Source organism: Postia placenta (genome assembly GCF_002117355.1).
Source record: "Postia placenta MAD-698-R-SB12 unplaced genomic scaffold POSPLAscaffold_1, whole genome shotgun sequence".
NCBI classification, from domain to species: domain Eukaryota; kingdom Fungi; phylum Basidiomycota; class Agaricomycetes; order Polyporales; family Adustoporiaceae; genus Rhodonia; species Rhodonia placenta.
The window spans coordinates 2192818-2218853 of record NW_020169832.1 but is presented as its reverse complement, the minus strand read 5'-3'; the positions used below and the strand labels follow the sequence as shown (position 1 = coordinate 2218853).

At 53.7% G+C, this 26036-nt stretch overlaps 7 protein-coding genes across 7 annotated transcripts; 3 read left to right on the top strand and 4 right to left on the bottom strand.

The window, feature by feature from the left end:
• Window positions 1-808: 808 nt before the first annotated feature.
• On the top strand, window positions 809-2815 carry POSPLADRAFT_1128262 (hypothetical protein; the record flags this gene model as incomplete). The annotated part of the gene is made up of 6 exons (XM_024483720.1): window positions 809-957; window positions 1034-1326; window positions 1392-1434; window positions 1585-2126; window positions 2179-2642; window positions 2705-2815. The coding sequence occupies 6 exons, from the start codon at window positions 809-811 to the stop codon at window positions 2813-2815; spliced, it is 1602 nt and encodes a 533-aa protein (XP_024344358.1).
• A 497-nt stretch (window positions 2816-3312) lies between these two features.
• POSPLADRAFT_1030562 (hypothetical protein) lies at window positions 3313-6364 on the bottom strand (the record flags this gene model as incomplete). Its single annotated transcript, XM_024476736.1, has 7 exons — window positions 3313-3678; window positions 3739-4176; window positions 4235-4898; window positions 4953-5570; window positions 5623-6038; window positions 6094-6221; window positions 6277-6364. The coding sequence occupies 7 exons, from the start codon at window positions 6362-6364 to the stop codon at window positions 3313-3315; spliced, it is 2718 nt and encodes a 905-aa protein (XP_024344357.1).
• A 347-nt stretch (window positions 6365-6711) lies between these two features.
• On the top strand, window positions 6712-7360 carry POSPLADRAFT_1051694 (hypothetical protein; the record flags this gene model as incomplete). The annotated part of the gene is made up of 5 exons (XM_024480197.1): window positions 6712-7006; window positions 7068-7108; window positions 7164-7189; window positions 7254-7259; window positions 7315-7360. 5 exons carry the CDS (start codon window positions 6712-6714, stop codon window positions 7358-7360), a joined length of 414 nt encoding a protein of 137 aa, XP_024344356.1.
• A 3585-nt stretch (window positions 7361-10945) lies between these two features.
• POSPLADRAFT_1130702 (hypothetical protein) lies at window positions 10946-12015 on the bottom strand (the record flags this gene model as incomplete). Its single annotated transcript, XM_024483981.1, has 2 exons — window positions 10946-11668; window positions 11731-12015. 2 exons carry the CDS (start codon window positions 12013-12015, stop codon window positions 10946-10948), a joined length of 1008 nt encoding a protein of 335 aa, XP_024344355.1.
• A 1753-nt stretch (window positions 12016-13768) lies between these two features.
• POSPLADRAFT_1038057 (hypothetical protein) lies at window positions 13769-15224 on the bottom strand. Its single transcript, XM_024477321.1, has 6 exons — window positions 15144-15224; window positions 15044-15083; window positions 14674-14983; window positions 14547-14602; window positions 14336-14431; window positions 13769-14286 (listed from the first exon to the last, which is right to left on the bottom strand). Exons 1-6 carry the CDS (start codon window positions 15175-15177, stop codon window positions 13860-13862), a joined length of 963 nt encoding a protein of 320 aa, XP_024344354.1. The 5' UTR covers window positions 15178-15224; the 3' UTR covers window positions 13769-13859.
• A 968-nt stretch (window positions 15225-16192) lies between these two features.
• POSPLADRAFT_1064157 (hypothetical protein) lies at window positions 16193-19342 on the bottom strand (the record flags this gene model as incomplete). The annotated part of the gene is made up of 7 exons (XM_024481769.1): window positions 16193-18248; window positions 18300-18391; window positions 18447-18599; window positions 18650-18748; window positions 18820-19030; window positions 19093-19164; window positions 19221-19342. The coding sequence occupies 7 exons, from the start codon at window positions 19340-19342 to the stop codon at window positions 16664-16666; spliced, it is 2334 nt and encodes a 777-aa protein (XP_024344353.1). The 3' UTR covers window positions 16193-16663.
• A 3026-nt stretch (window positions 19343-22368) lies between these two features.
• On the top strand, window positions 22369-23639 carry POSPLADRAFT_1038056 (hypothetical protein). Its single transcript, XM_024477320.1, has 6 exons — window positions 22369-22409; window positions 22460-22505; window positions 22561-22694; window positions 22749-23040; window positions 23099-23192; window positions 23244-23639. The coding sequence occupies exons 3-6, from the start codon at window positions 22564-22566 to the stop codon at window positions 23528-23530; spliced, it is 804 nt and encodes a 267-aa protein (XP_024344352.1). The 5' UTR covers window positions 22369-22409; window positions 22460-22505; window positions 22561-22563; the 3' UTR covers window positions 23531-23639.
• Window positions 23640-26036: the final 2397 nt, after the last annotated feature.

Sequence of the window (26036 nt, the reverse complement as noted above, 5' to 3'; positions counted from 1 at the left end):
GGACCGTATGAAGGCGGGGGAAGGGAGCTTGGGCACATAGGGGTGTAACTAAGGTAAGCTAGATAGGGATCATTGTTCATACAGTAAGAATAAGGTGAAAAGGAAGGAAAAGGGGAAGAGGGGACGACCGCTTCGCGGCCAGTAGCCTTGATATAGTCAATGAGAGCCGGGAGGGCTTCTGGGTCGCTGAGGAGAGTCCGTATTAGCATATTGAAGGGGGGGGGAGGGGGCACGTCGTAGTGGGCGCGGGCTCGTTTCTACGTCGGGCAGTGACGCAGGTAGTACGACACCGTCTCTTCGCTGTTGCCACAGGTGGAGCACAGGGCCGATTCGACTTTGCGTAGACGGAACAGATGCTGAATTAGGGGCGCATGTCCGGACCGCAGTTGTATAAGTAAGCTTGTCCGGTTCTTTGGGAGGGACCCGGCGAGTTTGAGGAACTTGTTAGATGGGAGGGTCAATTCGACAGGTTTTAGCGTAACGAGGGGAGACTTTCCAACGTTTGCGTGCGTCGCGTTTGAGGTCGGTTGCTTCAAGGCGGCGGCGACGCCCACGGGCGGGGTTTTTTGAAGCTCGCGGGGCAGCGCTTTCATGAATCATCCGAGGTGGGTCGAGCCGCGCTGCTGCCTTCGCTATGCACACAGAGACAGTCCCAGATCCGCTTGTAACAGGAATTCCGAGTCGTTGTATCATTGGCAGAGACACCGTGACGATAATGAATGTGCCCTATCTTAGGGTTACGGTGACTTATCGTAAGCGAAGGCGCCTAACGGGATAGAGTGCAAGAACTTGTTGGGCACATTCCACAATGGCGTCGGCGCCCTTGAGCGATCTACTATCCGTACCCTTTGGGCCTTTCAGGGACGAAGACGTCTTGACCGACGCCTGCAAGAGCGTACCCTCCAATGTTCTTGGCCTCCATGATTTCATGCTTGAGTTTCGTGGAAAACCGATAGGGTCAGTACCACCATGCGTCATCTGCAACGTAGCGTGGTCATCCCGGACAAGAAGGGCTTATTGTCTTACATCCTAGACTTACCCAATCTGAGGCCTACCAGCCAGAGTATCGAAAAGAAAGCGCCGAAAGGGTGCGCTTTCGGGGTGTATTGGAGATCAAGTCTCCCTCTTGGCTTACACTCGTAGCTCGCAAGAGCATCGAAGAGGAGATCCATAGGCGAGACCGAGTCCTCGCTGAAAGAGGCGGTCGTCGGGTGCCCTCTAAGTCTCCCGACCTCGAATGGATCTATAGACAGCGTGGTTATAATGCAAACGTTATCAAGGTCTTGATACAAGGCATGAAATACTTGCCCGCTGTTTTCTTGATGAGTGAGCTCTTTATGCCAATGTTCAAATGTTTAAAGAGGCTCCGATAACCTACATGCAGAGAGCAGGTAAGGAGGTCCCAAATGGTCTGAGAATACACAGCAAGCATAAGTACGTCAATGTCTGCGACATTTGACTACTTTCGTCTCATATCCGAGTCTGCGCGTCGTCAGTAAACGATATTACGAAGTTCTCTCAATGGATGTCGCGACCTATGCCTTGAGTCGCAAAGTAATGTGACATACCAATGCAACGCCACAGTCAGCTCATACCTCTCTTTCAGTATCTCTCTCGATACCGCACCCTCCGTTTACTATCCGACCTCATCAAGGTTCACGCGCAAACCCTCTCTTCCACCGGCGACCGCACCGCCCCACGCGAAGACCGCACCGCCGCGTGGTTTGCTGACCTTTACGAGGAGCACATGAGCCGTTCCTACTTCGCGCGCACGCGAAGGCTCATCTACGACTCAGGTGACTCTGACATCGAACCCCGCAGCGGTGGAAAACTCAAGCCCGGGCATGAGCACATACTACGGCACATCCCCCGCGCGGAAGTGCTCTCCCTGCTCGCTGCGAACGCCAAGTGGGTGTTGGAAGAGCAGTCCGCGCGGCAAGGTAACACTAGATTCCTTGACATAGAGGTGTGGAACACGTGGGTGCAAGAGTCCCGTGCGGCCAGACGAGACGCAGCCAGACAGGGCGCCAAATGGGGCAGAGACCTTGTTGAAACCTCCAGTGACGACAGCAGCGAAGACGAACGTCCCCCACGAATGATGCGTAACAAGCCCAAGTCGAAGGCATGTACGGCGAACTTGTATTATACTGCATCCTTACGTTCATTTCCAGCCGCGAGCGACCGGCTCCAAGGCCGTCGCGCGTCGTTCGCCCTCAATCAGCGAGCGGATGGTCGTCGATAATGTTGACCTGAGCGTCCTCCGCTCCTACGACCCAGACTTTTCACCGCCTTCTACGCCAGATGCATCCGACAGCGAATCGGAGCATTCTCTCCCGTCGCGCCCATCCACACCTCCCAACCCGTCCATCTACGCTCTCATCCACCCTGCATTTTTCAACCCCCCTAGGCTCCCTACGGACGACTTCACGTGGGTGTGCCCCGTCGACGACTGCCACTATCGCATCGCAATGTTGAATCTGACTGAGGGGAACTGCGCGAAACTTGACCCAGACGATGCGCAGCGCCTCAAGGCGGGTAATTGGCGCTTCCGAGAGATTTGGGTGCAAGGGTGCTTTAGGTGGATGGTCTCTTGTCACTTTGAAGATCATCTTGATAAAGAAGGAATTGTGGTGGGAGAGGATGTAAGTGATCGGCGTTATATTGAATACGTGCCTACTCTAATCAACGCTGGCGACACTCGTAGGGACGACCGGAATGGAAAAATCCCCGGCATCATGAGAGCACCCCTTGGCCGCCCTCTCGCATTGTACAACAAAGGGCTCGGGCGAATCCGGTCAAGGAGGAAAGCGACTGATTGGGGCATTCTCAATAGTTAGGTCAAGTGAAGGAGCACACTGGATGGAATGATTGGTTTTCGTGTCAGAAAAATGGAAAATGATTAATTAAAGGAGAATGCATAGCATCTGTTGGTTTTACCAAAGAGCGGACTGAATAAGAACCACATAAGCATTGAAAGAGACAACGACAATGAACTTCTACGTGGCGATGCCGCAGCCACAGCAGCCACAGGTGGCCACAGGTCCCTAACACCATATCGAAGATGCCTGCTGCCGAACAGCCTAATAAGGCATTTTATCTCTAGGCAATGATCTACTGAGGACATGTCAACACCAATCGAAGATTGCACAAAGATGGAGCAGGGAAAAATGGCTTCGTGCCAATCATACAGATGGTAGCGTATTGCTTTCGTTGCTATAGTACAAATGTTACCGTACTCTACATTGCATCAGTGTCCAATCGACCATAAACTACACTATCACCTGGAGAAGTAATACTAGAAGGCGCACTGCCTTAGTCCATTTCCTCGATGTCGATGTCGTCGATGTCGTCGTAGTCAACATCCATGCTGTCCGCACTCGCCTCGTGGTTCGGGAGGATCTGTAAGCGGTTGTGGGGGCCGTCGAAGCGCACACGAATTGTCTCGGCCTCGCGGACGCGGTCCGAGAGAATGAGCACCGATAGCGGGTTGAGCAGCTCGCTTTGGATTGCGCGGTTGAGCGGCCGCGCACCGTAGATGGGCGAGTAGCCCATTGACATGAGGTACTGCTTCGCGGCGTCGTCGATGTCGAGCATCATCTTCTTCTCGGACAGCCGCTCCTGAACCTCCTTGAGGCGGATGTCAACAATCTTGAGGACGTTCTTCTGCGACAGGCAGCGCTGCATGAGAATACAGTCAGTACTGCTTTCAACGCGGACGCACGCATCAGTGACACTTACGAAGATGACGATATCGTCGATACGGTTGATGAACTCCGGCGGGAAATGTGTACGGATAGCGCCCATAACGAACTCACGCGTCTCCGGCTTGACAGGACCGTCGCCCATGTCGTTGAGGAATGTTGCACCAAGGTTGCTCGTCATGATGATGACCGTGTTGCGGAAGTCAACAACACGGCCCTGGCCGTCCGTCAGGCGGCCATCGTCAAGAACCTGCAAAAACAACGTGACGAACTCGCGCGACGCCTTTTCGATCTCGTCGATGAGCACGATCGAGTACGGCTTGCGACGAATGTACTCTGTGAGCTGGCCACCCTGGTCGTGGCCGACATAGCCCGGAGGGGCACCGATGAGACGAGAGATAGAGTGTTTCTCAGAGTACTCTGAGCCATCAATGCGGATCATGGCATCGGGTGAATCGAACAGAAGCGTCGCAAGCTGTAAGGTTCAATGTCAGCATTCCATTCAAGAGTGACGAAAAGACGTGGCAACTTACTGTCTTGCTCAGCAATGTCTTACCCGTACCAGAAGGCCCGGCCATGAGGAAGCTCGCAATAGGTCTCTGAGCGTTCCTCAAACCGCTCCTGCTCAGCCGAATCGCATTTGCGACTGCCTTCACAGCCTCAGGCTGGCCAACAACCTGCACGCCGAGAATCTTCTCCATCTTCAGCAGCTTCTCCTTCTCCGTGCTCATCAGCCGCGTGACAGGGATGTTCGTCCACCTCGCGACGATCTCTGCAATGGCCTCGGGCGCGACGGTGTCAGAACCGCCGTCCGGTAGCTGCGCATCTTCCTCTGCCTTCTTCGTCTCGAGCTGCGCTAACCGTGATTGGAGGTCGGGCAGCGCGTAATAGCGCAGATCAGACGCTGTTGCGAGGTCGTACCGGCGCTCGGCTTCGTCTGCCTTCGCCTTCAGCTCATCAATCCTCTTGCGGACACTCTGGATTTCGTCGCCACGCGATTTTTCCGCTTCATACTGCGCCAGAAGCGGGCGCAGTTCGTCTTCGACATCGGCGATTGCCTTGCGTGCAATGGTGAGACGCTCTTTAGAAGCTTCGTCCTTCTCGCGCTCGAGCGCGTGGATCTCAACCTCGAGCTCGAGCTTCCGTCGCTGGAGCTTGTCGATTGCTTCTGGAGCCGTCTCACGGGTAACGCGGACACTAGAGAGTGGAAGTCAATTTCTTTCAAGTATTTGAGTTGCATGTTAAACTCACCTTGCGCAGGCCTCATCCACAAGATCAATTGCAGCATCTGGAAGACGTCTTGACGTAAGGTAGCGGTGGGCGAGTGTCGCTGCTTGTATCAATGCGCCATCCAAAATGCGCACACCATGATGGACCTCGTATTTCTCACGGATACCGCGGAGAATGCTGATCGTCTCCGGTACAGACGGCTCGTTAACGATCACTTGCGCAAACCGCCGCTCAAGTGCTGCGTCCGTCTCGATGTACTTGCGGTACTCTGCGAGCGTCGTCGCACCAATGCACCGCAGTTTGCCGCGGGCCAAGAGCGGCTTAAAGAGATTCGCCGCATCCATGCCGCCACCTTCCGCGCCGCGGCCGGCCATGATGAGATGAAGCTCGTCGATGAAAAGGATTATCGGGTTGCCTTCATCCGCAGCCTTCTCGACCTCGTTGAGGACGGCTTTGATACGCTCCTCGTATTCACCCTTGTACTTCGCGCCCGCCATGAGTGCACCCATGTCGAGCGAATATATGCGGCCAAAGAGCGATGCGGGAACGTCGCGGTTGACGATACGTTGTGCAAGACCCTCCGCAATCGCGGACTTCCCTACACCGGGCTCACCCAATAGGATTGGGTTGTTCTTGGTCCTAGTAAATTCGTCAGAGCTCTGTATTTGCCACATATATGTTTGTGACTTACCGTCTGCACAAGATGCGGATGACGCGACGAATCTCATTGTCACGACCAATGACCGGGTCGAGTTTACCCTCTTCGGCAAGTGATGTGAGGTCGACGGCGTACTTTTGCAGAGCATCGAAGCCTTGCTCTGCATTCTTACTTTCTACCCTCCTGTTGCCGCGCATTTGGTCGATGGCGGTCTTCAGGGAGGCTTCAGTGACACCAGCCTCCTTCAGAACAGGAGCTAATGACACGTCCTTAATGAGCCCCGCAAGGAGGTGGTCCTGGGCAATGTAAGAGTCGTGCATCGTCTTGCGAAGGTTCTCGGCCTCGCGGAGGACTTTCAGCGCGCCAGCACTGAGGGAAATTTCTTCTGGTGGTGGTGATTGTGTGGGCAAGCGGACAATGACCTTCTGAAGAGCGCGCTTGACGAGTGTCTGGGATGGGTGTCAGAAATCCGGGCTCCAATTGAGGGATCGAAATAGAACTCACTGGGTCACCGCCTGCGCGTTCGATCACAGAGTGAAATAGCGAGTTACCATGGGGTTGACTGATGCTCCCCGGGACAGACTCTCCCGCGCCCTCGTTCAAGAGAGCGAACCCTATGTGAGCGGGGTGCACTGTCCAATGGAATTAAGGAATATACGCTATGTTACACGGTATATGCATGCTTACCTTGAGCGTTTGCATAGTCCTTGGCCAGCTGTATTGCTGCTGCCAACGACTCCTGTGTCTTATCTGTAAAGTTCAGGCCGGAAGCCATGGTAGTCGTGAAGATCGTAAGAGGGGAAAGATGAGACGAGAATTGGTATGAAGATGATGGTCGTAAAGTATAGGGGGTCCAATGGTAGGATGGGGGGACCCGCTATTAGAAGGGACCAGGTTATATGCAACCATGTATTGCATTCTGGAACGTCCTGCACCAGCCTGCACCGAGTCGGGCGCGTCTGGCCACTTCTCCACCCCTCCCGAACGTTCCTCCTCCTCTTTCCGGTGACATCATGTGACGCGAATTCAGCTACACGCCTCCCATAACGGGAAACTCTCCCACGCCTTCGCGCCGTGCGTCGGGCATACCCGACGCGCTCGCCGTCGTCGTTACTCAACGACATGCTTGCTCGACGTCTCCCACGGCTTGCCCGCCCTTTGGCACGCCTCGCCTCGTCCTCTTCCTCAACTCCCGTCCCAGCACAGGAGGCCTCCTCAGAGGCTACTGTCGTGCCCCAGGCTCCTAACTATCCTGCGACATGGTCCACTAGCCAGCAACCGCGCCCGCAAGGCCAGTCTGGCCCTCGCTTCGAGCAGACCATCATGGAGCTCCAACCCAGCCCCCTCAGCGCGATGGAGCTGATCAGCAAGGAGCCCATCCGTGTCGTTCACGGTCGCAAGGCTGTCTGCGACGGTGGTATGTATCGATAATGTCATTGATTGCGGTGGAAAATGACCATGGCCCGCTCTACCTTTAGGAGGAGGTCCTCTCGGACATCCAAAGATCTTCATCAACTTGGTATGTGCCTCTATTTGATTTTGGTTACATTGTGTGATTTCTCATCTTCATGTAGGACAAGCCAGGCCCTCGGCCATGCGGGTATGTCATCTCGTATCCTTCTGCCATTATAGGTCTAATCGTAACGTTTACTTGCATTGAACAGTTACTGGTACGTTGTGGCCAGAGATTCACCGTATTCTATTTCCCTAACCCATGTCTTACAGCGGATTGCGTTTCGAGCAAGCTCCGCACCACGGGCACGAACACTGATAGCACGTTGTATCTCATCACCCGGATTCGGATTAGAGCCCTCAATTCGAGACCATTTTGAGCTTCTCTGCAATGAATCACTCGGTTTTGTTCACCATCCGAATCACACACTAGACTGTGCCACTATCAGTCATGTACCGTCCAATGAGTGGTATGATGACGATGGACTACTCGTCCGCTCCGGTGACTGTCTCTACTTCGTTCGCAGCCACATTTAGCTCTGTCGGTAAGTCGACGTCCTCATCTGCTTGTTGTTCCATACCTTCTCGCATCGAGCTGCACCTCATAATCACGATGCGCGTCAGGACGGATGAGGCTCTTAGATGTGTACACCTCCAGAATTGCATCTTCCTTGCGTGTCACACTCATGTGGGGTATGCGCATTCATTCTAGTGAATATCACCGACTTAGGAGGGTACCTCGCGTGCTCCACAAACACAAAACTTGCCACTCCCAGTGCATTACACGTGGGTGCTGGGGACAAAATATGCCTGATATTGCTTCGTTATTCGAATCTGCTACACGGTCAGGGCGGCGCTTCCACTTTGACTACAGGAGGCTCTAGGAACCTCCACACTCCCCCAACTGATGTCGCTAGGATTGTATCTGTCAATTTAAGCACGTCTTCGGCATGCTAATGTACATGCGGATGGGTGGGATGGAGTTTGTAGTGATGCCATTACATAACAGAAGCGCGCCACCACTCCTTGATAGTTTTAGACTTGCATTCTACGCGTGTGTTCGTGGATAAGCGCTAAGCACTAGCACCGACATGTATCTGCCAGTGGGGGCCCCCCAGTACTGTCCACTTCGGATTAGTACTGTGAAGCCCGGATTCACAAATGACTTCTCCCGGCCCGCTGCGGAACGATATCCCGTCGGTCCCCCATTCTGTGGATCCACTTGACAAGACCGTCATGATATTACATCAAGAGCCACAATCCCGACTCAACCCCACCGGAGCGCATCATGGGTTCAGCACGCACCGGTTTGTCTTTGACGTCGCACTTTGTGCGGACGCTTGGCGTAGGGTTCAGAGCACGCGGTCGACACCAATCTGGCAGTTGAAATCCGTTTGCACATCCCGCCTGCCGGCGGGATAAAAATACACGAAGTCTATAGTACTTGCAGGTTGCAGAACACAGAACATGTGCACGAATAGCGTAGAACGATAAAGTATTGCTAAGCAGATGGGGAGCGGTGCGGTGCGATGCGTGCAGGCCGATCGGAGGTTGTACATGCATGAACACGGACATGGATGAACGCAACCTCCTGGGTCCGCCCTGGAAATGCAAGGAATGATCCTGATGTGCAATGAGGAGGAGTGACTGTGAGTGATAAGTGAAGATGAGACGGAAACCGAAGATGGCAGCGAGCGAAGCAGTGGCGACTCGACGCGACAGTGAGGTGAGAGAGCAAGAACGGGGACGGGCCGCATTAAATTAGAAACCAAAAAGAGCGTGCGAGTCCTGCAAGTATGCCAGCGGTATAAACAGCGAGACAGCGGGGGCTGGGGTTAGCTCTCCTCGTTACTCATGTCGTCCGGCGATGTGAACGACATGGGTGAGAGCGGGGGATATTCCCCATCAGCGACCGCTTCGAGAGTGGAACATGGTGGCAAAGACCCTGGCCGTAATGGCGGCTGGATTGACATGTACGATTTAGTAACCCGACATGGAACTGGACGATCAGGGAATGAACTTACGACTTTGAATATCGGGTTGATCGCGGACTTCGGAGCAACGCCTGGACTTGGTGGGTGTCCATAGTTCTGGCCGCCGAGGTGATGAGGAAGTCGCGGTGGTGGGGGGATGGAGAGGGACATCAGTTCGGGGGGTCGCCGCACCATATTGCCATCGAGAAGGCTGCCATTTGCAGCGTGTTCGCGCTGCTGCTGCCATGTCGGTGACTGCAGCGACAGCATATGCATCGGCGGCGGCGGCGGCGGCGAACCCCCGTCTGACAGCGACGGCGTGTCGGCAGACGCGCGTACGTGGAAGTCATTCAGCTGCTGCTCCAGCGAGAGAGACGCGGACGACCGTCCCCGGAGCGAAAACTCGTCTACAGTAGTCCGCAATGAATTCATAGATGTCCGCCCAAGACTGCTGAACCCGCTCGACCGGTGGCGGGCGCGGCTGGGCCCAGGATCGCTGTCCACGGTCGCGAATGAGATCACGGAGTGGATGTCAGACGACGACGTTGTGTGATCATCATCAAACTCCCGTCGTCGCGCCTTAGACACGCGCTCGCTGTCCCCCCGCCAATCCGACCGCGAGCTCTCGCCCGCGCTGAACACGCCACCCGCTGCCTTGATGGTCTTGGCACCGGTACCGTAGCTTTGCGTCTGCCGGATGGGCCCTGTGGCGGCGTGCATCTTGTTCTCCGGCAGCCCCAGCAAGGCGTTGTTCGCGGACAGAGACTGCCAGTTGTCCTTGTTCTGCAACCGTTTCTGCTTCTCCATGACGGCGCGGGCCTGATCGCGCTGCATCTTCTGCGCGAGCTGTCGGCGCTGCTTCTCTGCCTCGCGCGCCATGCGCTCCGCCTCCTTCTTCCGCAACTTCGGGTCCATGATGGGCTGCGGGGGCGGGGCTTCCAGCGGCGACATCTCGGACAGCGAACGACTATCCGTGCTCGACGACTGTCCGTTAAGAGACGGAGTGGAGTTCCCAGATGCGACCTGCACCTCCTGCACAGGCGGCAGAACTTGCTTGTCGCCGTGCCCGAAGATGCTGCTGAGACCCCACTTGCTAGGTTTCTTGACGAAGCTGGACTTGCCCTGCTTGGTGCCATTCGGCTGGTGGCCGTCCTGACTTTGCGCTTGTGGATGCCTTTGGATGTGCTCGGGCTCCACAGGGCGTTGCGGGTACTCGCGCGCCATAGGGGATGTCTGAATTTCTGTCGTCGAGGGCGCCATGTAGTGATCGGGTGCAACCTCGAACTGAGGCGAGATGTCCATCGCGTCACATTCTGGTTGGCCACTATACGCATATGGCGAGTTTGCAATGCGATCTCCGCCGCCAAACGAATATACAGAGGAGCCGTAGGTTGATGAGTGCCCATCGGGGATCGAGTGTGAGCCATCGGTACCATTGGGCAGGCGTATTGAGTGGATGGCATCGCTGCCGTACTCCGATGTCCTGGAAGATGTATCTGAAAGGACGCGTGGGCGTGCCAGCGATGGGTCGTAGAAGGAGGTGCGATGGGAGGAAGAAGCGTCCGGTATATGCGAGACGGCAACGGGTGCGGAGGGCTGGAACTCCGGCTTGTTGTTGACAGATGTATGCGTGTGTGAAGGAGGTAAATGTCGGGGGGATATCGAGTGAAGGGCAGCGGCGCTTCGTATGGCCGTCCTCGCGTTCGTGGACTGCGAGGTTGGCGCTGTTTGTGTTGGGTGTAACAGCGGGACGGGAGGATGGTTCAGAGGTGTGGTCTCGATGAGGTATGGATGCTCGAGACACTGCCGACTTGTGAGCCGGACATCGGGATCGTACTTGAGAAGGTCAGAGATGCACTCTATCAGTTTGACGGGGACTGAACGATCAAAGAGCGAGTAGATATCTTTGGGTACAACCTATTGTGCCAAGATCAGTCGTCGAAACGGGGAAAAAGCAAAACGGGACAAACCTTCGGAAACGAGAATCCCACCGCCCTCGCCATTCTCACACCTCTCGTCCACTTGCCGCCCCCGATTGGCTTGCCCCGTGCATCTGTACCGTAGTCTTCGCACGGATCACCAAGCTGCTCGCAGATTCGCGCTACTTGGTCAATCTCGCCTTGCCCAGGGAATAGAGGTCTCAGATTGACAAGTTCGGCCATAATGGCGCCAAGCGCCCACATGTCGACGGGATTGGAGTAGTCCCGACTTTTCAGGAGCACCTCGGGAGCACGATACCACCGCGTCGATACATACTCCGTGTACGGTGGCGCACTGTTCGTCTCCCTGGCCAATCCAAAGTCAGCAAGCTTGACGATCACGACTACGTCTTTTTCTAGAGGCGCATCGGGGGATGCGAGCGGAGATAGTGACCGGTAGTCGTACAGCCCCGTAGTCGTCACAAGCAAGTTCTCTGGCTTCATATCGCGATGAAAGTAGCCAGATGCATGGATGTGATATAGCCCCGAGACAACCTGGCGAAAGATAGAAGAGACGAGGCCGCCTGCCAGAGGTTTGCCTTTGCGAGTCTTGATGAGCTGGTATAGGTTGCCCTCCATAGACTCGAAGACGAAGTAGAGCTCCTTCGAAGCTGGCAGGAGGAAGAAGTCGTATAGGGGTATTATATTGGGATGATATGTTATCGCACACAAGGACTGACACAAGGGCAAAAACACGATCAAATGCTGCAGTCGAGTGCGACGTCATGAGCACACACCTCGAGCTCCTTGAGCTTCTTGCACTCGTCCCATCCACCCTCCCATCGTTTCTTCATCCTTTTGACGGCGACCAGTCTCTTGCCCGCGTATTCCGGGCGTGCGCCAGCTCCGCACTGCATGGCGGACATGGGTGTATTGGGCGGTAGCGTCCCATGCCAATCGCACAGCCATACCGTGCCAAACGAGCCATCGCCCACGACCTTGAGTGGGGTGTACGATCGTGTAGAGGCTAAAGACGAACGATGGTCAATCAAAGGATTCCAAATGAGGTGACAGCATGACATGAAGACATCAGCTGTGAGAATACTGACTGCTCTGTGCGTCACCCACGACCAACTGGTTGTTCTGCACGGTGACAGAGGGGATGCCCAAGACCGTAACCGGCTCCTTGGGTGCTGGTGCAGGAGAGCGATGAGACTGGGGGGGAGGTGGTGGTGGTTGTGCGGAGCCATTGGGCAATGGCTGATGGAGGTGGCCGTTTGGCATGTGGTTGGAGTATGCGTTGTGAACGGTGAGGGAATGGCTTTGAGAGACATGGTTTGTGTACATGATATGGGTTGGACTAGCATCGCCCGCCGAGGAGTCGAGTTGGTGGATTAGAGGGAGTATGTGGACGCCGTATGCATTGGAATAGGTGATAAATACGAGGTGCAAGGGGGCGGGCAGGGGACTCGAGAGGGGACGGGAGGCGGAAGCAGGGGCGGGCGAGGGAGGGAGAGGTCGAGGACGACAAAGGCGAAGAATTCGGGCGAGGGAGAGTGGCGGATGTTTGGTGCAGCGAGCCGAATGTGATCGGTGTGACCGTTCTGGGTAATTACACTACCGCCCGCCTGTCATATAGCTCCTCCGGATCCAGCGATACTATCCCGAGTCGCTGAGTCGCAAATCGCTCTGCGCGCGATCTGATCTGCCCCGTACGCGCATTTCCTTCTGGACTTGCTCACCACCTGGCCGCCATACTCCCTGGCACGTCCTCCCAGGTAAATACATCGCCCAACACCGGGCGCCTCCCCAAAATGTCTGGGCATTCGGCAAATTCTTGGCTGTGCACTCGTGCTCGCCAAATCCGGCAGGACCCCGCCATCAGCCGCTTCTCATGTTCTATATCTGGTGCTCCTGCGCGGACAGCGCAGCCCCCCGCCCTACATCGCTTATCTCGCCCTTTGGCGCGGCCGCTCCCTCTGCGCTCATCGGCGGCGGCTCTGCTCTCCACAGTCCCCCCATCTCTTCTCCTCGCAGCCTTTCCGAGCCACCCTGACAGCTGACGCGAATATCCTGGCCGAGCCCGCGAGCTATCCTGCAGATCACCGCGCTATCGGGCACTGATGGGACGAGAAGCAGTGTACGCGTGGTCAGCGATGTCTCGCATTTGTCAAACCCGTCTTCGCTTTCCAATCCTTCGGCCTTCCTTTCGTCCACGCCCTCACCCTTCCAGGCTCCCCATCCTCTCTTCGCGGGATGTCCTAGATACGTGTCTCCGTGGATCTGTTCTCTTCTGTTGCAATGGACGCGGCCGCGAGGATCATCACCGCACGTTATACAAAGACGCTAGTGCTCACTGCTGCCGAGAGTCTGTCAGTCCGCCGTAGACGGATGATGACTACATGTTCCCATGGTGCTTCCCGAATTTTACGTTTGATTTTTGCTCCTTCTTCCCAACAAAGTAGCGTGCGTTCTTGCTCTTATACAATATGTCCGCTGACACCCTGATGCCTTCTGTTTACCTTCGACCCCACATTTTGACCGGTGGCTGAGTAATTGCATCAGGACTGCATTAGGCTAGAGCACCATCTGTTCGTCGCTCCAGAGGGTTGTCTTGTCTACATATGCGTTTTTACTTCGGCTCCGTGAGACAAACGTGGATCGTATGCGAAATGGGCGCCTCCTCACTGGGTCATGATGGACCCTAATGCATTCACATACAGTTTTGTTGACGTCGCTGCGAGCATTAGGCGATGGGGGTGCTGTCACTCGACACCATTCTTCCATGCAAGTCTCGCTTACGCGTGTGCACCGTGCAGTGAAGAAACGAACAACAATACGTCTATCCTGAAACTGAACATATATCTCTTGATGCTACAGCGTGTGGGTACGGTCGACACCCTGAGGTCCGATCCCGGCGATGTCTCTAGTACGGCACCTCGTCGAACAGTTTCGATACGCTCTCTCCATAGTGACTTCTCCTGACGACCTCGGCTAGCACGTTGCCAATGTCGATTACCTCGATTTTACTGCATTTCTCCTGGTTCTCTTGTTGCGGCAGGGTGTTGGTAACGATCAACTTCTCAAGCGCGCTTTCCTCTATGGCTTTCAAGGCGTTCCCACTCAGGATCCCGTGAGTGACCAGGCCGAACACTCTAGTTGCCCCGGCCTCGGACAGGTGTTGTGCTGCAAGACAGAGGGTGCCGCAAGTGTCCGCCATGTCGTCCACCAGAATGGCCGTCTTCCCCTTCACGCGACCGACAAGCACCATTCGCGACACTTCATTTGCCTTCTTGCGCTCCTTGTGGAATAGGGCAAAGTCCACGCCTAGCCGGTCTGCGATGGATGTGGCTCTATGGCGACAAACTCAGTCCACGTCTCCCGGCAAGACATATGACGTACCGCTTGGCACCTCCCGCGTCCGGCGAAACGATGACGATATCCGACAGGGCGAAGTTGGTGCGGATATACTGGATAACAGACGGCTCCGCATACAGCTAAATCAAATTCGCATGAAGGTTAGCGTGAAGGAACACACGGCCATTACTTACGCTGTCGCACAGTTCATGTAAGTTGTCTGGGGTAGGGGTAGTAGGATGTCGGATATACGCACTTGTCTACAGGCACGTCGAAGAATCCCTGTATTTGTGAGGCGTGCAGGTCCATAGTCTGGAGTCCCGCGTGAGCACTGGCCCGCCGGGGCGATGCACAAGCCGTGACACTCAAAAACTCGCACGCACCACTACATGATCGCACCCGGACTTTTGTATCATGTTCGCGACCAGTTTTGCGGTAATGGGCGCCCGGCTCTTGTCCTTCTTGTCCTGGCGGGCATACGGGAAAAGGGGGATGATGGCCGTTATGCGCTTCGCGCTCGCGATCTTGCAGGCATGCACCATGATGCACAGCTCCATGAGCGCGGTGTTCACCTGGTTGCAACCAGTGTTGATGATGTAGACATCGTCCTCGCGCACGGATTCGGCGATGCGCACGCTCGTCTCTCCAATGCCGCTTTTCATGACTTCTGCCTTGCTCAGAGGGATGCCGAGGCTGCGAGGAAGAGCACAAGTACGTAAGGCATGTCACACAAGAGAGACACGTCGCATATACCGGCGTGTTATGATCTCTGCGAGCTCAGGATGGCTGGTGCCTGCGAACAGCGGTCAACCCGTTGAATACCATACCAATCGATAAGGTGGCCGGTACGCACCAGAGAATATTTTGATTCCGTTACCAGTGAACATGGCGTATACATGAAACGAATAATGATATGAGGTGAAGTAAGGAAGAGAAAGAGAAAGGAGAAACAACAGAGCGGTCTGAAGGGCGGTGGTGGAGAGGTCCGTGAATCCACAGATGCGATCATGCCCAAACAGACACTACAAATTTGATTCTATTACGTCAGCGTCAAAGTGCAGCGCAGTGCGCCTATGTCTGTTCCGCCGCTCTCGGTCCTCTCGGTGGCGTGCACTGGGCTCCAACCATGCGCTGGGCAAAAAAATCTTCGCCATTTTAGTGCATTGTCAGATGTCCTGGATTGGTCAAACCAGTGTAACGAACTGATCCCCCGTACGCTCAGAACCAGTCTAGTCTTCAACTACATCCAGCCTACTTGCTTAGTACGCCCAATCACCTTGGTCTGTTCCAGCCGACTGTCCTTCCTGTTGTCTCGGTGCTACGTCTTGATCGGAATGTCGCAGTTGACACTGGAGGGCCGGCTCCTAATCCCACGTAGCGCGGGACTGCATCGCTGTGCTGCTCTAACTCGGTGAGTTCCGACAGCATGCTGTCATCCTTCCCGGAGTGTGTTTTGGCCCACCAATTTTGCTTGCTTGTACGCAAATAGAATGCTTCGGCTGTGTCCTGTGGGTATGGTCCGACGAATGCACCTTCGCGGAAGCATCATTCGTGCGGTCGAGGCCTCGCACTGTAGTCAGGTTCTGCTGAGGTTGACACTCTGGACCGAACGCCTGGGCGTGCCCAGGGGCTAAGCGGACAGCTAGGTTACGATTCCCCGCACCGTTTACCTACCACTCGATGCTTCATATGTAAGTAAATATAAATAGATAGACAGCTTGAATGAAAACCATGCATTTTGTCACACGTCGTACTAGCACGCCGGAATTACTGTGTACTCTTCCACGGAATAGCAACTGTATATATGACTGCGCTGGCTGTGCCAACGACACATCCAAGCTAGTTCCTTCATCGAAGTTTATATGCTGTGACTTTGCCTGTGCGCCTTAGAAATAGACTAGTACTGCGAACGATGACTACATTATCCATGATATGCGACTGAGTGATACGGGGTAGACATCTGAGCACTAAGCTACAAAACTACAAACGGGCGTGCACAACGGACATCGACAGGGAAAGCGAGTGACAAACACAAGAGGAGTGCGCGGGTCTCAAAACTGCGACAGACGGGACGATGTGTAGTGGGGACCGAACGTCTCATCAGGCATAGCTGGAAGGGAACGCAGGACGCGAGGGGCGGAGATAACGGAGAAGTGGGATGACGCACGAAAATGTACGAAAGAGGGAGAGGGGGGGAGATACGAAAGTCGAATCCCGATACTAGACCTGCCTAGTGGCAGGCTACAGTACGAGACGAACAATAGTGAAGGTTAAGACACAAGCAACTGGTCACTTATCGATAAGAAGAAATGGCTGAAATCATGCTACATGGATAAGTAGACGCACTGCAACTACGAAAGACGGAAAAATATATCATCTTGGACCCATACCGTTCATCAGACCGGCTTGCACAGGGACCGTGCGGTGTGCAGTGCTAGGAGTGTTTAAGATAGACAGCAAATGAGCGTTGTTCGCAGGACGCGGGGCATTAGGAGGAAAGGCGAAGGTAGATGAGGGGGATATAGCGGGGGCGGATAGCGGCGGTTGTTCGCCGTACACTGCTGCTGGGAAGGGTGGCGGGACTACGCGAAGAGGGGTGACCCCCGGCGCACCCGCCATCGGCTGTGCATGCAAAGCACTGCTCGGTTGAGTATAATGGGGGACCGACCCTGGCGGAAGATAGTTGCCTGACATAAGGGGTCGAGGCATCTGGCCATGCTCTATCCCGGGGGTCGTACGCCGGATGCTCTCGTCAAGGGGTTGACGGAACGAAGGCGGATAGACGAGAGGATGGAAGGCAGCACTGGTACGCGGCCTTACAGTGAACGGATCGTCATAGATAGGGGCACCATGAAGGGGTATCTGTCGTGGAACAGGGGGCACCCCGGATGCGAAGGTCTCCAAGGTTGTTGGCCCCGACGTATAGATCAGCGAAGAGTCCAAGCGACCGTACAATGATACCGGAGGGACAGAAATAGATGGTCCCGGCATCCCCGACGGTGGTTCAATGGGGTACACGAGCATTGACTGGTAGGAAGGGGACGCATGAATGCGCTGGTGTGAAATCTTGTCCGATTCCTTTGCCACATTCTCGAGCATCGAGATGTATTTCATCTCCTTTGATATATCTCGGGGACGGGAGAGATATGGAGAGATGTCAGCAGAGGCCTTCGATCCGTGACGCGGCCGTGCGAGCTTGGGCGACTGCTTGGACGAGGTCATGTCTGCCGCACCGGAACGCGGAGACGAAGATACTACTGCAGACGATATTGTACCGACCGTGTAGTCACCAGCCGAGCTTGAGGATCCAATGCGAGGCTGTGGCGATGAATTTGATAGACGCTGGACAGACGAACGCATCGGCGTCGTTGTGGGAGGGCGGGATTGAGATCGAGGCGAGACAGTAGTGCTCGGGGTAACAGATGAGCTATAACCGTTCGTGAGACCAGTAGCCACAGAGGACTCCTTCGTCGCGTAAGAACGACCGGAAGATTCAGCTGCAGCCATTGGTCTCGGAGCAGCATCCTTTGAGGTAAAGGATGATGGCAACTGTGACTGATCGATGGAGAGTCTGCTGTCTGCAGGGACCGAAGTTGTGGAAGCTGACAGGGTCAAAGAAGACAACAAACGAGCGAAATGAGGGTCCACCCCCGTAAGATCCAGGGAGTCTCCCGCATCGCTGGCCGCTTGTATGACAGGTTGCTTAACTTCGTAGTGGACGAGGGGTGCACTATACTGAGGTGATGGCGTTTGGGGCTCTCCATTGTCGGCAGATGACGACTGAGAGCTGGATTCCTGCGCGTGTAGGTCACTTGATGCCGCTTGGCACGATTCGATCGGCATACTGTCCTCCTCGCTTGATTGATGAAGTTCCTGGTATATCTGCATGCTGTCCGATCTGCGCGGACGACGCTGCAGATTTCGGGGCTTTCGACTATTAATGAAAGCTTTGAGAGGTCTGGGGCGAGGATAAGCAACTTTCTAGTCCATATAAGGATTGTGCACGAACCCAATGAAGGGAGATATAAGGTAGAACTTCCCTGGAACGGATTTGCTCCGCTTCCAGGTAGGCAGGTCCGACAATCTAAACCACGCAATTTTCTGCGCCAAGTTGCACTCAGGCGAAAAAAACTTCAACAGATGATGGTCTACGTACACTGATCTCTTTCCTTGTCCGAGTCTTGAAAGGGTAGTCCTCCGGAACTCCGGGCACAATATATAGGGATATTGATTGCTCTTTGATAGACAATTCAATCACGTCTTCGGGGACAATTTGTCCCTCGAGATCGTAACCTGTCTCTTCAAGCACCTGCAGCCACCAGATTGAGCCACAGTCAGTACAAATGGTATATTACCCACCTCTCGTGCAGCACAACGGGTTCGGGGCTCTTGCTCGTTGATCTTGCCTTTCGGGAAGCCCCATCCGGCAGATGACTTCCAACCTTTGACAAGAACGCACTGAACGCGATGATAATTCGTGTTAGGATATTGCCATTTTGAGCTAGGTTCCGGTGGCACACGCGACCTACCTTTTCCCAAGTGTCGTTCAGCATGATGGCCCCACATACTGGCACCCTTGTCTTGTATTTCATGAAGGACTCGTAAGCTCGTTCGTGATCATGCGCCCAGTGTTGCAATGGTGGGCAAACACGAAACAAAACTTCAGAAAACGTTTTCAAAGTGTATGAAGGGAACTTGGATGGGGCTTGTTCCCGAATGAAGTCTTCATAGTACCAATGTCTATCCACGATGCAACACCCATGAGCACTCTAGCGCACGGGTTCACGCAACGAGTAGCTTACGCTTGTTCAACTTGGAAGCACACTCGTTCAACGGAAGCCAGCTCCTCTCCTGGTAGGTTCAAAATGAAGCGACTGACAGATAGATCAAAAAAATGCACCTGATACAACATATAAGTAAATAGACTGACCTTGAGAGCTCCTCTAGTACTTCCTCCCGAGTGAGGTGAGCATATTGTATTGTAGATTGCGATGATCCGGTTGCTGCTGACGCAGCAGAGATTTCAGGCGATGAGGACGAAGATGATGCCATTGTAGTGGCACAATGGAAAGGAGAGAATAGCGGCCACCAGTGTATGGATATAGAGAGTGAGGACACAGTCGTGGTCGAGTGTCGAACAGTACGAGTGCCAAGACCAGTGGCCCAAGCGAAGGCTGTCGTCAAAGTCCAAGCATGTCAAAACATCGCCATCACGTGGTCTCATTCTAAACCGGACGTCCCGACACCCCTAGCGGCGCACCTCCCTCACTTCGTTTCTTGAACACCAACCGACCCCCTTGCACTTTATTTCTTGAACACCAGCCCACCTTATTTTAACAACCATGCCTCCCGTCAGAATGACTTACTCAGTGAACCCTTCAATAGAGGATGCTCTGTCGATTGAGCAAGCGGTGCAATCCACAATAAAGCCCTTCAACTCAGCAAAGCCGGTGATTTTACAGGAGCTGAACGTCTTCATCTTCGTGCTATTGGGTTGAAGGAAGGCGCCCGCGCTCTTGGATGCAATCACATCAAGACTGCGGTCTCATACAACGCTATTGGCGAATTGTATATCAACATGGCGACCTCGACAAGGCCGAGGAGTATCTGAAGAAGGCCACTGCGATCTGAGACGCGAGTAAGAACCCAATGGATGAGTTCGACGCCGCGGGTTCCCGGGAGAATTTAGCTGTGGTTTATGAGATGCGAGGCAACCTCCGGCGTGCTAAACAGCTGAGGAGGATTGGTGCCCCTGACAGGATGCTTTGCAGTAATTACACTGTACGTTCTTTAATGTTTCTTTCCATTTATACGCCGTGTAACGCAACTCGTTCTAGTGTCCTCAGCAAACCGTGAAACGTAGCAACCTTGCACAATGTAGCAAATGTGCTGCGAGTACCCCACCTATTATTTCTCATGATTTATACTAACATAGAACCGCAGTCCATTTATTATTGCTCACGGGATTGTCAGGTGGAGCTTTAAACAAATCTCATACGATGCAAGCACGCTGACTGCTTGGCAGGCTCGAGACTGGAAGCGCCACAAACGTTACTGCAAGCTTGTTTCCACAGCTTAATCGTCCTGTTGTCCATTCGTCTCTCCGCGCTCTGATGCTTGTATCATATCATATGCTCTGCAGATAATGTACCCGTTAATTGCTTACCTTCTCGTCTGAACTATCCATAACGATAGCTGTCCTTACTTCAAGCTCTCAAGCGCCACACGCTGAGCACTGAGCAGCCACCCGGAGTTAGCCGGAGTCTCAAGATCACTAAATCGCCCGCCCGCCTATAGAAAATGATGACAGGTATCTCGAGCTCAAGTCTGTATGTCTGTAACACTAAGTAGCTCACATCAAAAATATCTCATAGACTCAATGTCGAGTCAACGAAGGTCTGAGCAAGGTATGTGTGAGTGACCGACTTCCCTATTAGGTGGCTGAGACCATGTCCAAATATAGTATCAGGTTTCTCCGACCACTCGTGTCATGAAGTCACTATCACTGTACTTGTCATGTTTTACACACAGAAACATAAAGAAAATACTTACAAGTCACTGAAAACTTAAACGACTAGATTCGGTTCCCTCTTGAACGAGTTACAGCATCACGGTGAATGCATAACGCGCTTGCGCGCTTGTCGCGGCGTGTTTGGTTTTGTTTGCTCCCCTCGAGGTCTCAAGCACTCTCTACTTATGTTCGCTTCGTTCGCAATCAATCAGTGTCGCCAGCCCAAGGTGAATAAGTATTGAATCTCGGGTGCCATCATTTTGGCGTGCTACGGACTAGTGCAACGAGTCATGCCATCTCAACCGATAGTCAACAACAGCTTCTTGCCGCCCCCCACACATCCGTCTCTTCGCAGCACCCACTCGTCCCCCGCTACTTATGATGTTCGTCATGCTGTGCCCCCTAGGCTCCCTCCGCGGCAGCCGTCCTCGGCGACGGCGCACGTAGACCCAATTGTTGAAGAAGAGGTGGACATGGCGGACTTAGCCCCAGGTGCGTTCGGCATTCCTGCCCTGCCGAGAGAGGACGAGGGCCTGTCCGAGCATCAGCTCAGAGAGCTCTACGACGACGAAGAGATAGATAGATTCCTGCATCTCTTTTCTGCCGTAAGCGGCTAGTTTTCAAGATAATTCCTACATGGGTGACGAGCTGCTTGTAGTATGTGAGAGAAGCGCGAGCTACCGATGGCACGCAGCTCCTCGCGTCAATGAGCTCCGCGGGCCTCGTCGAAACTGAAAACGGCAATGATGCCATTGAGGGCGATGACGAAAGTCTCGACGAGACTGTGGAAGACAGTGAGCCTCCTTCGCCGCCCCCTCGCCCCATACGAGACCTTAGCCTGTCGGAGCGTGTGGCATTGGTAAGCTCTCACTGCAAGTGTAGAAAGTCGGGTCGGATCAGTATTCACACAGTCTAGGATTATCTAGTCCCTCTACTTCCTCCCGCGCCTCCTCCTCCACCTGCTTTCACACTCCATCGACTGCAGCTCACTGCACAAAGGCTATACCTGGCTACAGTTCCGGTCTATGCACCATTTCTGGAACGCCTAGTCTATCTGGCGACGTGGCAGGACAAGAATACGAGCCTCGTTTACTGCGCTGTCAGTTTCATTCACTCGTGATACTGGCGCCTGTATCCGCTAGTGACCACAAATGCTGACTGCGCGGATCAGGCTTACTGGTTCTTGTGGTATCACAACTTCCTCCTCCCTGCTCTTATCTTGAGGGTGCTATACTCACTCATTCGGCGAAAACTGCTTCCATATCCTAATCTCGAGGAACTGCGGCAACATCGCGAGGAAGTCATTCGGGCCCGTGAGTTCAGCACGGCCATAACATCTCGACTTGTTACTGCGCCTACATACGATGTGCAAGACGTGTGGAGCCTTATCAAGGATCTCAATAACAAGAGGAAATTGAAGAAAGCTGCAAAACGTGAAAACAGCGATGATTCGGACAGTCTTGCACAAGACGACCGTCTAAGCGAGGAACATGCAGAAGGCATAAAGACGTCGAACGACTCAACGCCTCCGGCGAGCGACGTTGATGTCAAGCGGACCGCGCTCAAAGCGGTGAATGACGTTGCTGATCTTCACGAAAGAGTAAAGAAGTACGTCTCGGTCTTTACAAGAAGGCTGGCTTCAATTGAGGCTTTATCAGTATTTTCTTATGGCGGCGGCCCGCTTCTTCGGTGACCTACGGCCTTGTGAGCCCCAAACTCTCATCTAACTTCTTGTTCGGTCGGCTGAGCGCACATGCAGGCCATGGGCGTCGTGTTCTGCATAACACTGCTCCCGTCTCAATACCTTGTGAAGTTACTAGGCTTGGCTTTGGGCGCGTTGTACTGGCACGCCATTCCTGTATTGGCTGCCATCCCTCCTGCCGATCGCGCTCGGTATGCACAGTCAATCGTTCATGAATATACACTAGTCTCATCGTAACTTCATAGGCTTCCTCCTCCTTTCAGCGAGGTGCCCACAGACGGAGATTATGCTATGGGATTGATATCACAGCGCGTAGCTCGTGGACTGGAGATCAAACCGAGAAGTCATAGAGCAAAAAGTGGCTCAGCAATCGACACAGATACTAAATCGGATATTAGCCAGACAGGCGAGAGTCCTGCCAAGGCTGCAGGCTCTGTAGGCTTGAGCACTTCTGTCGACTGGAAAAAGTGGGGAAATCGAATCGTGGATACGAAGGCGCGTTCGCATGAGGTGAAGAAGCTCTTCAAGGACGGACAGGTTAGTTTCGTTGTGGAAATAGCAATGCTAATACGTACTCATGACACCATCTGTGCAGTGGAAGCGACCAGAGAACTGGCTCGCGCTGAATCCGCTGTCTCCCAGCATTGCTTTACCAACTGGCAGCATCGAACCTCGCCTGCAGACATATAGTGAGTATCTTGATTGCCTCTTGACTGTGCCTTGGTTAACTCGGTGTCTAGCGTTCCCTGCTCAATACAAGAAGGCGTCTGGTCTCATTACGTTGGCATCTGACACGCTGTTCTTCACGCCTTTACTGTCTTCTTCTGCGAAGCTTATGATCCCGTTGACGCATGTGCTCGGCGTAAAGAAGACCGGACCGATGAGAGGCCTGAACTTACGATGGGTGCAATCAAGTCAAGATGGGGCAACCGAAGAACGCGAAGAGAAGTTTTTGTGGGTGGGTGCACGGAATGAGCTGTTCGCGAGGCTAGTCGCATGGGGCGGACGACGTTGGGCGAACATCTGACAGTGATATGGGGCGATTCATGCAGGCAGTCGTCAGAAATCCAGAACTTTGTCGTGCGTCTCACTTGTCATAACTTCTGTCTATCAATACAGTGCTGCCGCAAATCGTAGGAGAATAGTCCATTTCTGGATTAGGCAGGCTTGCTGTCATGGCTGTCATGAATAAATCGGTGCCTTGCGTGCATCCCGATATACCGGCCGTCTCGTAGTGTGCAAGCCTTTTGAGTGGTCTATCTCTCCTCTCTCCCTCATCGTTTGAGGCGCAAGACTTTCGAATCAACGTCTTCCGGCATACCTCACTGTGAGCCCTTGTGATGTTACTCAGGGTCGTGTATCGCTGACGACTTGATTCCTGCCCCACGAGCTAGGTACAATATTCGATCACCTTGGACATTTATTGTGCGTTGTACACAAGATCATGTTCTTCACACAAGAACTTCTGGAGCGGAGAGAAAGCGGATTCGGTCTGTTATGGTATCACGCTCTGATCGATTTCTTGTAAGATGTGTCGGTTGAGCGCGCCCGGATAGGCTGGCTGCAACTCTGGGTGCCAAGTCGTCCTTCAAGAAACTCCCAAAACGTTCTGTCCTTACTGCGGACATATCACAACTATGCGGATTGATCGCGCAGCCCGCTGAACCTCTCGCGCTGCGTCTCTCGAGCAATCTCATGATTGGTGTAGCTAGGTAAGTCATCTCTTTGCTGCATATATGCGCCCTAATTGGCCGTTGTAGGGTCTACAAAGGTCTCCCACATGTTTTATATCCAATGAACCGTCTGACTAACACTGCGCTTGCAGTCAAGCAAGAGATCTTCTTGACAGATGTCACGACATGCTTCAATTCACTTAGAAAGGCAGTCCAGGAATTCCATACATTAGCACAGTCAGCGGAATTGCAGATGGCCCAACCCAGCATGCGGTGCGTCATCGTTTCTTAATCTCACTGAGTATATCCGTGTCAATATTGCAATCATATAGACCGGATGCCTTGACTCTCGCTGCTGAGCCGGGTACCCTATTTGCGATTGATTTTGGCAATATCTTCGGGGTATGTACTTATCATCCGGTCTTGCTGTGTGCATGCTCCCATCTACGTACATAGGACTGGGACGAAACTGCCAAGGGTGGTATGCATATTTTAGTCTAAGTGTAGTGATGATGAGGCTCATGGCGTCATCAGCTACGAAAGCGGGGTCCGACTCCGAAGAGTCGGACGATGAGTTCGATCCTACAGCCAAGAAAGCAAAGCAGAAAGGTAAACCGAGGTCGAAGCCTCCTTCTTCGGCGATCGAGAATGCAAGGGCGAATCTGCATACACTGGACGAGCACCACGATCACCTGCTCTCTGGCTCATTTGACGCGTCGTTTAACGGATCGGGCTTCGGTGGCATTGTGCCTTCGTCGTCTCAGATTGACGGGGGCCTCGACTTCAACGACGACTTGTTTGCTCTACCGGGAGGCCTTGACTTTGGCGGCGACTTGGGCGATGATCTTGCCCGGGAGCTTGGTGAGGGCTGGGGCGGGTCGCCAGTCAGGGGCAGGGACGAGTTAGTAGATATAAAAAGCACTACCTTACCAGACTGACCGATGTCAATCTTTCCAGGAGCAGCATGGATGCGGGTCTGTTTTCCCTCAATCAGCAGGATGGTGGTCTCGCGATGGACTTCCAGTTCGACGCTGACCAGCCGCGAGAAGTAACAGCGGAACCTCATGAAGGCAATGCCCCTTCTATTTTCCTGCGCGCCCCACTTGAATTGATAGGAACCTTTGTAGGATCTCATATGCTTGAGGGGTCTATCATCGTGCCCCTTATGCCTTTCAGTCCCGTTCAGGACGGTGGCATCGACGCTGTTGCCGGACCGCATCTTGAAGACGGAGCTCAGAACAAACCGGCGCAAAGGAAGACGAAACGTGTGAGATTGCTCCTGGATGCCCGGACTGAATTGACGGACGATGAGCTCAAGGTAAGGCTGTTCATCGAATGCGAACACGCTGTTTATATGCTATGCACAGGCCGCTCGAGAAAACTATGTAGAGGGCCAGGAGAACATCAGGCGCGATCTTGTCCAAAAGAAATTCGAGAAGGAAAGCGGCAAACTCATTGAAGAGATGATATGGGGTATTCCGCGCGGGTGTATGACTAGGTCAGTTTACGGAAGGAGCACCAATACTGATGAGCGTTGCGTGCAGTGAACGCACCGGTTCTTGTCGACTTCTGGACAGAAAACTTCAGGCTGCAGGTGGAGGCTCGCGCCGGCGCACTCCACCTGGAGACTCAAGGTCAGCCAGAAATTGGATCACGTTGCGTTACAACAATCCAACTATTTTACAGGACAGCCGCCCACAAAACGCAGGAAAATCAACGAGCAACGAATCGAAGATGAGCTCATGGGCAACGACGATGCCGACAAGTTTGGCTTACAAGACGTCGACATGGACAGGGGGTTCATGATGGATGGCGAGAATGTTGCGGACTTGCGTGAGTGCTGAAGCCTGCCTGGGCGTC

Excerpts from the sequence above, each read along its gene's own strand:
- POSPLADRAFT_1038057 (XM_024477321.1), bottom strand. The coding sequence starts at position 15,177 with ATGTTCACTGGTAACGGAATCAAAATATTCTCTG. Across the intron at positions 14,432-14,546 it reads TTCGACGTGCCTGTAGACAA|GCTGTATGCGGAGCCGTCTG; the intron begins GTGCGTATATCC and ends GAATTTGATTTA. Across the intron at positions 14,287-14,335 it reads GACGCGGGAGGTGCCAAGCG|AGCCACATCCATCGCAGACC; the intron begins GTACGTCATATG and ends TTGTCGCCATAG.
- POSPLADRAFT_1038056 (XM_024477320.1), top strand. The coding sequence starts at position 22,564 with ATGGGCGTCGTGTTCTGCATAACACTGCTCCCGTCTCAATACCTTGTG. Across the intron at positions 22,695-22,748 it reads CCTCCTGCCGATCGCGCTCG|GCTTCCTCCTCCTTTCAGCG; the intron begins GTATGCACAGTC and ends GTAACTTCATAG. Across the intron at positions 23,041-23,098 it reads AGCTCTTCAAGGACGGACAG|TGGAAGCGACCAGAGAACTG; the intron begins GTTAGTTTCGTT and ends CCATCTGTGCAG.